The 9,192-nt window shown below is 45.1% G+C and overlaps 1 protein-coding gene across 1 annotated transcript; it reads left to right on the forward strand.

The window, feature by feature from the left end:
• Positions 1-4,954: 4,954 nt before the first annotated feature.
• On the forward strand, positions 4,955-8,890 carry TXNDC15 (thioredoxin domain containing 15). The gene is made up of 5 exons (XM_072871933.1): positions 4,955-5,119; positions 5,267-5,706; positions 6,287-6,450; positions 6,663-6,793; positions 7,762-8,890. The coding sequence occupies exons 1-5, from the start codon at positions 5,068-5,070 to the stop codon at positions 7,956-7,958; spliced, it is 984 nt and encodes a 327-aa protein (XP_072728034.1). The 5' UTR covers positions 4,955-5,067; the 3' UTR covers positions 7,959-8,890.
• Positions 8,891-9,192: the final 302 nt, after the last annotated feature.

Consider the following 9,192-nt stretch of genomic DNA (forward strand, 5'->3'; position numbering starts at 1 on the left):
CTAACAATGTTTCCTCTGGGCTTTTTCTTAGTATCTTTTAAACTTTGGCTGAAGATGCGTACTGACAATGTTACCAGACCAATAGCCTTAGCCCTTCTCTCTTGTGAACAGAAATGCTGTTTGTTCTCCTGGTGTCTCAGTAGTAGTTAAGTGACTCGAACTGTCACTGAAATGTTTTGGTACACCTTGTACAGATTTCACTTAAAATCTGGCAGCTTGTTGTGTTTGTCCCTCGCCTCCCTGAAGTGTAATTGAATCTGGCTACAATAGACTGAGTGTGTTCATGCCTGTGTGGACTTCAAAATGCACACAGGACTTGTGAGAGTTGGAAGGCCACTGTATTGTGTGATTTTTAAATTGAATAAATAAGCCCACCCTTGCAGTATACTTGGCTTTCTGAATTTCAATGTGAGATGTGTGTTGCTTGTTACAGGCAAGTCCCATATATTTGTATTGCAGAAAAAAGCCTGTATGAATTGCAAGGTGTCAGAAAATAGAGGAATGTTGCTCATTTTTTAATGAATTGCAAATGCTGCTACAGTAACTTAATTGTTCTTATCCTTTCACTCAAATATGAGAAGAGGAACAGAAAGGAGTCATAGCTATGTACGTATAAATAGTAAGCTGCTTTTTTTTCCTCTGTTGCACATGGAGAGTGCAATTTGAGAGTACTCATAAATTACACTTTTCATGGAATGGTGGTCATTATTCATTATTCTCTGATGAATAAGATGTATTTATCCCTGTATTCTAGCAATATTCCAATTTATCTTTGTTGGTAAGATGTGCTCTGAATACCACCCAACCCCCTCTTCTTTTTTTTTTTTTTTTTCCTCCTCTCTACTGAAGTTTTTCAGTAACTTTGGGGGAAGACGGGCAGTCCTACCTACCAGAAGCTGCATCTGGACTGCTAGGTCTGCATCCTCCCCTTGCTCTCCAACACCCTCTGTTTTCTCTTCCGTGTGCTTTCAAAGGCCCTGAATACATCTAGGGTTGGAACATTTTAAACGTCAGTTGCAGTTATTTTGCAGACTTTTAAGTTGCTTTTACCTGAAAAAGACATCTGATGCCTTTTTTTTTTTTTTTTGGCTGTTCTGGTCATTCTAAATATTTGGCTTTCAAGGCGACTGGATATGTTCAGAACAGAGTTCAACTATGGTTTGCTACGTCCTGGTCTAAAAAACAGTTCCTGGATGTGATTCCTTGAGCAAAATGGATTATTTTCTTTGTTGTATTGAAATCTTAAGTATTCGACATTAAGTCAGTCATAAGTTATATCATACCAGAATACAGGCGCTTCAGCTGCGTTGGAGGTTGCTTGACTGCTTCCATGGCTGTTGTGTTCTCTGCCATGTAATGAACTGAATGATGAAAGTTGCAACGCAGTCTGTTCCCTCAATCCACAGTTGGTGTGCGAGGCCAGGTGCAGCTTCTGATGACAGGACCAGTTTATGATTTATTCATTTTGACAGCCTAGCAGTGTTGGCTACGCAAGCTGGACATCTTCAAGGAGTCTTTAAGATGATTACATCTTTTAATAATTTCATTTATGTGTATGATGAGACACCAAGGCTTGCTTTGGGGCTAGACTGGCATTTTCATGCTTTTTTACCTCCTCGGTGTAATCTCTTAAAGTAACGCAAATAGTACAGTGTGAATTAGTGATACTGTACCTATTAAATATGCCGGCTCAACAGAGCGTGCTTTTGGACCGAGACAAATGAAGATTGTTCTTGACAGTTAATCATTTAAAGCTGTAATGCCTAAAAGTAAAGGACTGACTCGCTGCCCTGCATTGCATGCTATTTTTATCTGGGTTCTGCCTGTGGCTCTGTGTTTATTGTTTAACATTTAAGAGGGAGGTGTGGCCTGACCAGACAGAATTGGCAGCCCAAGAGCTACGGCGTTCTGGAGCTGGCTCTCGCCTAGGTTCCCTACGTGGCCTAGGGATGGCAATGTCTCCTTTTCCCCATCGGTAAAAACATGGCAAAAATGTCTGCTTATCTTGCAGCGTTGCTGGAAGGAATAATTAGTTAACAACTTTTAATTACTTTGAAGCTGAAAAATGTTGTGGAATTTTTAAGTGTTGTTTAAATTATCTGAAAGAGATAAACCTTCTTGCCTTTCATGTTGTTTTTTTCATACCACAAAAGCTTGTTCCAATTAGTGAAAAAATATCACAGTAACAATTAGTGCACGTCTGATTACTTAGAGTAGGCCTTTGAGATCTGTATAATACTAAAATGTGTATTTGCTGCTTCAAGTGGTCATATTCTTAAATAAAAACATTCAGCTGCAGCCATGTTGAGAAAACAAAGGTTACAAAGTCACACATCCTGTGTAGGTGTAGGTTAAAGTTGCCCTTGCAACCTCAGCCTGTGCTCCTGATTTGAACGCTTGTCATGTTCTCTGCTACCTCATCTTTGCGCTATTGAATACACAGAATGTCTTGGCTGTGAGGACGTGTCGGGATTATACATGAGTGGAAACCCTGGTCTTGAGGTGAAGATCCTGGCATTGCCTCGTTCTCCCAGTCCGTGTCCTCTTTCGCTCCTTCTCTTGCCGTGAAGGAGCTTGCCCAGTGTGACTGAAACCTGGGGAGGGGAGAAGTCCAGCTGCTGGAATCTAAGATCCACAAATGACCACTGAGTTTTGGTGTTTATTCATGGGTGCAACAGAAGGCTCATATTTTGCAAATCCTCCTCTTCACTAAATTTCAGCTCCTTCCCTAACAAAGAGAGCTTTTCTAGTGTGTCCAAAATTTTTTAATACATGCAAAACAATGTCTGTTTTCAGGAAAAAGTCTAGTAAAAAAATACATTTGGCATTAAAAATCAGAGAAATATAAGCCACTGACAGTTTTGCAACAAAACTGGCAGGCATCCTAAGAAATGTGCTGCCTTTGTAATACATAAGCACTGGGATAGTACTTTTGTTGTGAGTTAGGTATGATAAAGCCTGACTACCTATAACTCTTGTGAGTTTATTTGTGTTCCACCAATAGATTACTTATAGTCACCATAAAAAATAATGTAATTTTGCACAAACCTTTTGATTTGTGTTATGGTAGGAAGAATATTACGTTAGGATTAAATCCACAGAAGTGTTCCAGATGGAGGTATGCTGCCAGAAAGCTATCTGTTGTTCTAAAGGACTGGAATATCGTCACCTGTGTTCGAGATCTGACACCATCCAGGGCTGTGGTGGCGGGGACGCTAGACTCTGATGGCACAGAGCCGAGAGCTGGGAACCACCTGCAGTCCTTGGCCAGGAGAAGAAAAATTGTTCTCAGGTTGAAAATGCTGCTTTGTCCAAACTCAAAGAGAAGGACAACTGGGAATGGGGCAGCTTTTTCCTGGCTAGTCTGCACCGGCTTGGATTCCTTATGTGCTTTTGCTTTCAGGCTTGCTTGCTTGAGCTGTTGTCAGCTGGTCTAATTAAATATTTTCTCTCTATGTGCAATATTAATGATTATGCAGATTGGACTTTGAAAGAAAAAAATTTCCAAGCAAGAAAATGTGCACTATAAGAAAGGACAGAGTTGGAGAAGTGTCCCCTAGTAAAAACAAAGACAAAAATCCCATTTCTGTAATAAAGATGACACCTATCTTCATTTATATGCATGTACAGTGTTTCCTTGCCTTTTTTTTATGATATGGTTCATACTCTTGTAGTTCATAATTCTCACTCACTTTTTGACAGATGCACAGTGTGGTGCTGGCAGTTTGAAGAAACATGGTAAAAAAGGGGGTATCAGCACTTGAAGTACTATGTTCGTTTTCAAAATGCCCCAAATAGTCCTGAAGCTTCAGTATTAAACTGAAAGCAAGAACTAATTCTGTGACAGGACGAATATTATCTTATTTCCTAAAAAGAAATACCAGAGTATTTATCTCGCCTTTCAGCTTGGGAGCTTTGGTGGTACGCTGACAGCCAAGAACTCATCTTTTTTTAGCTTTAAAAAAATGTGCCTTTAGTTCACAGGCTTTTACCCTTATGCCAGCCTGGCTGAAGGTCAAAGTTTAGTTTCCACGTGCAATGACATCCCAAACTCAGTCTGTGCTTCTCTATAGTGCGTGGAAGTGGGCAAATCCTTCGGTAGCCAGACGTGGCCCTCAGGAAGCCCTGGTCGCAGCAGGCCCTCAGGGCTGCGATACTGCGTTATAACAAAACACGCTTTTGGAATGAATTACAGGGTGTGTTTGTGTGCCCTCTCAATTGCCCTTCAATCTTAACATCCTGTCAGGTCCTCAGGATGACATTTCCCTCGTTGCAAGGATTTTTGACCTGAACTAATTTAAATCAACAGTGCAATGCCTGCCGGCCTCCAGCAGCGCCAGCAGCCCGACACCTCGCCCGTGCAGCGTGTCCTCTTACGCTGTGTCGTACAGTTGTCGGTGGACTCGGCCCTGGGCTGCGAAGATGGCGCAGATGAACCCGTGTCGCTGCCGTACAGGGGGGTTCAGCCGGGCCGACATGAGAAAATTTGGTTCAAAAAACCCGCACTATTTGTATTTAATAGTGGCAGGGACTGGGACCTGAGCTGAATTCGGTCTGTTGTCTTGTACTGCTCTGAGCTCCAGCCGATTTCCGTCCCCTCATTTGAGGATCAGGAACACAGGACTCTTTTATTTTTGGAGCACGCAGACGAACGCAGCTGTGGCGATCGCGTCCCCGCCGCTGCGGCCTGCGCTGCCCCCCCCGCCCGGAGCCCCCCCGCCACAGAAATATAAACAGGGCGAGCGGTCGGAGGAGGAGGAGGAGTGCCCGCTCGGCGCAGCTCGCCCTCCCGACAGCAAACGCGCAGAGCCGGTCCCTGGGCGGAACCGCCGTGCCCAGCCCCGCCGCGGCCTCTACCGGCAGCGCAGCCGCCGCTGCCCGCCCCGAGCCCACACAAGATGGCGGCACGCCGCCCTCGCCGCGCTACGCACGCACGCACGCACGCATGGCGGTGGCGCGTCGGAAGCGGAAGCGGACCGGGGCTCCGGCGGAAGCGGCCGTTGTCCGGGGAGACGCAGCGCTGTGGAGGCGGCCGGGGCCCGGGCCGCGGCCGCGGCCGCGGCGAGGATGTGGCGGGTGCTGCTGGCGCTGGCCTGGCTCGGTAGGGCCCTCCCTGCAGGTGAGGCCGGCGGTGACGGCGATGGCAGCCGCGGCGGGCTCTAGGGGCCGGGCGGCGTGTGCGGGGCCTCCCCGGGCCGGGCGGTGCGCGGGGAGGCCGGGGCTCGGCCGCAGCGCGGAGCTGACCTCTCTCTCCCTCCCGGCGCAGGGGCGGTGACGGAGCAGAGCGCCGGCGGGCAGCCCCGCTCCCCCGGGGGCGGCTCCGCGCAGGGCGGCGGCGAGCCGGTGCGGTACCGGACTGCGGAGATGGCGGACGCGATGCTGGGCAGCGGGCTCCCCGCGCAGCAGGCCGTGGTGCTCTCGGTGGTGCCGGGGGAGCCGAGGGACGGCCAGGCGTCCGCCGTCGCCAAGGGGGCTTGCGATGCGGCGGCCGGAGGCGATGCGTGCGGCGCGGGGAGCAGCCCTGCGGCTCCCCTCGGCCAGGCGGGCGGCCAGGGCCGGGAGCAGGCCGTGCTGGAGACGGTGCTGCCCGCGCCCGCCGAGGAGTCGAATAGCACCGACAGCGCCAAAGCTCCCAAAGTGAACTGTGAGGAAAGAAACATCACCGGCATCGACCGCTTCACGCTGCAGATCCTGAACGTGTCTCAGGTGAGCGCCTCGCCCGGCTCGCTGCTTGGTGGTACTGTGAACGCGAGTGGATGGTGAAGGATGCCCCGTCAGCACCGTGTGCGTGTTTCTTTCGGCGCTTGACTTAGTGAATTGCCTTGCCTAACATCCCCTGTGCTATTGAAAAGAGGAAACCTCTGAGCAGTGAGGCTTTTCATGTCATTCTGAGCAGAAAAAAATGGAGATACAGCTCGGTCCACATGCCTGTGTGTCTCATCTGTGTGCCTGCAGTAAACTGTGAGCTTTTGTCCTGCATGGATTAGTGTCTCTCTTTGAAATTGTTAATGGTACTTACTGCCAGCATCAGTGCCTACTTCTAGCTTGTTTCTTGTAATGGTTATGTTTTGTTGGGGTTTTTTTTAAGTAATAAACTTTTAAAACAACCTTTAGAAAAGGTTAAATACCCTTCTGCATCTGTTTTAAAAAGGTTAAACAAATGTGCAGCTACATGATAAATATGGTCAAGTATCTAACTGATTGCTGAATGATGCATTCCTGTGTAGAATTTAACTCTGTGAAATATGTAATTGTCCGTGTTTGTTTTTCTTCTGCTTTCTCGAAGGACTTGATGGAGTTCTTAAACCCAAACAGCAGTGACTGTACGTTAGTCTTGTTCTATACGCCGTGGTGCCGCTTTTCTGCCAGTCTGGCACCTCATTTTAATTCTTTACCTCGAGCGTTTCCAACTCTTCGCTTCCTGGCACTGGATGCATCTCAGCACAGCAGGTAATTTACACTTCCTGTGCTCTGCCATCAGTTTGTTTCCGTTAGCGAGTTGTGTGTTTTAAAAACAAGAGTGATTTTTTTTAATTATTTTTCCCTATAAAGTGACAATTTAATTTGGTAAAACTGACACTTCCTGTATTGTGACTACCTTTGTTTCTTCCTCCAGTGGATTTCTTTTCCTTCATGCTTTGTATTTGCTTTATGTCCACCAGTTTATCGACTAGATTTGGGACTGTGGCTGTACCCAATATTCTCCTTTTCCAAGGTGCTAAACCTATGGCTAGATTTAATCATACAGACAGAACGCTGGAAACACTGAAAGACTTCATTTTTAATCAAACAGGTATGTAAATCAGCCCTGATGTGTCAGTAGGAAGAACAGGCTGGCTTTTAGCTCCAAACTGGGCTTTCCTCTCCCTTTTGTTTGTTCTTTAAAATGAATTTCATGAAGACCCTGAGAGGACCCGGCAGAGGTCTGTATAATCAGTTGCTATAGTGAGCTGGATTTCAGGGCGTGCTGAAAGCAGAGACTCAACTTATTGGGCTGCTGTCACAGAGTAGGGGGAAACAGTGGGGTTTAGCTAGAGAGGGTGCTAGAAGGATCGAGCACATCCTTCTGCCCAAATATTTAATTTGGGAATAAAGGCAGATGAACCTGGGATCATTGCCAGAGCCATGTAAGGCTGACGGCAGCTGGGGGATAAGATGGTTTCGTTTCTTGTGCTGGAGGAGGCAAAAGGATTCCAGTTTCCGTGATCTGCCTGTCCACGTTGCGAGCTCAGCACCAGCCAGCTCTCTGGTCCTTCTGTGCTTCTGTAAAGAAAAACAAAACAAAAAACATGTCTAGGCCTATGAGAGCCTCTGTTAAGAGCCAGAATTTATATTTATTATATTATGTTATATTATGACATTATATATATTGACATTATTATATATATTATTGACATTATATATATTATGACTTACTATATTATGAATTATATATATATGTTATATTTGCTAATAGAGCAGAAATACTCAAAACCTCCACAAACAAAAACCCCACAAACTTACACAGGGCTCTGCTGTGGAAAGACAGAACAAGCCTTCTCCTATTATGAAAATATATATACACATCGATAGCCTTTTGTTTTTACTTAAGTAAACTATAGGCTAGACAGATGTTAAAAATACAAGGACTGTCTCACCAAAATTTTAAGTCTACCGGTACATACACCTTAGTCTGAGAAGAGGAACAAAGCTCCAAATACAACCAGCTTCTCTGTATTTAATGATTATTACTGGCGTTGATTAAGTGCTTGCTTTTTTCAGGCATAGAAGCTAAAAGCGACGTGGCTGTGACCGAGGAAGACTGGGAAGGCCCCCTGCCTAGCGTTCTGACAAAAGGCATAGATTGGCTGCTTCTCTTTTCCTTGCTCTTTCTGGCTAGCTTTGTCATGTACGCTACCGTTCGAACGGAGAGCATTCGGTGGCTGATCCCGGGACAGGAGCATGAACATCAGGAATAATCCGAGATGCTGATATAGGGACAGAATTCTCCACTTATTGGTAAAGCGGGAATTTGTATGGACTAGAAGTACATAAGGATGAACTGTTGAATTTAGTGTAATTTATAATATTGACTAGAAATCTGCTTTATTTATCAACTACTGAATCTGTAAAAAGCAAATTCGTGGCGATTAACGTGGTAAGTAAACAAATATGAAAAAGCATGAACTAAAAAAGTATTTATTAAGCTGCTCTGATCAGCTGATTTTTCATGGGCTTTAATGTAAATAGGTAATACAGTTCTACTTTGCTCTTGAGAGGTCCCTGAGCTTTTTAGATAAGTAAGATTTTTACAGCACGTTGGCCTGTGTGTGTGGCACTGCTTGGCACAGGGGCAGAGCTGCTTCTGCTCTGGTAGAATCTGAGGATCTTGTTTTACAGATCCTACAGACATATGAAGTAAAGCTTCTATGTGGACGATGTGGTAAAGACTATAGAATTAGGATGTGTTAGCCCACAGAGATCATACTCAGTTTTTGGCTTGTGTATTCCCGAAAAATATCACATTTTAAAGGAAAACACTGGTGAATGGTGATACTACTAAATTAGCGTGACTGTCAGGAAAATGAACTATGAAGAAAAAGATGTTTTAAAAAAATAAGTTTACTTCAAATGAGTTATGCCATTGTATACCAGCAATAACAATTCAGAAGCGTGCTACGCAGCTCTTGACAGGGTGACTATTTCCTGCCTCTGGTGCTGGGGTTAGATGCTGGTTTTCTTGTTCGCTCTGAGTTTTGACTTAGTGGCAGTTCTTCATAAGATTTCGAGTAACTTTCAAAGCTCACCTCATTGTGTGTGTATACACAACTTATTTACCGCATTCCTGTAGAATTAAATTGCATTCATTGTCCTTACTCTTTTTTTTAAATAAACTAGGTTTTTAGCGTAACCTTTTCAGGCACTTTCTTACAGGATTAAAGCATGAAACTTCTGAGGCACAGATCACCTGCCTAAATTAGCAAGACCAGTCTTGAGATTATTTAAATTTCTACTAACATGTTTGCTGGTTGCACAGTCCGCAGCTGAGGCTACATAAAGAATGGGTATGGGTATTAGTTATAATCAGCATGGAAGACTTTGAATAAGGTATGGACTGGTACGTTGTATGTCTTTTTACTTATTTGATTGCATAGCATTTATACATGGTGGAGGCTCACCCTAGTACCCTGATAGGAAGCTTTAGAGTGCAAA

The sequence above is a fragment of the Ciconia boyciana genome, chromosome 9 (genome assembly GCF_034638445.1).
Source record: "Ciconia boyciana chromosome 9, ASM3463844v1, whole genome shotgun sequence".
NCBI lineage: Eukaryota > Metazoa > Chordata > Aves > Ciconiiformes > Ciconiidae > Ciconia > Ciconia boyciana.

What these genes read in the sequence shown, in the direction of transcription:
- TXNDC15 (XM_072871933.1), top strand. Translation starts at nt 5,068, where the DNA reads ATGTGGCGGGTGCTGCTGGCGCTGGCCTGGCTCGGTAGGGCCCTCCCT. An exon ending in CGGTAGGGCCCTCCCTGCAG is followed by an intron (nt 5,120 to 5,266) that starts GTGAGGCCGGCG and finishes CTCCCGGCGCAG; the next exon opens with GGGCGGTGACGGAGCAGAGC. An exon ending in GATGCATCTCAGCACAGCAG is followed by an intron (nt 6,451 to 6,662) that starts GTAATTTACACT and finishes TATGTCCACCAG; the next exon opens with TTTATCGACTAGATTTGGGA.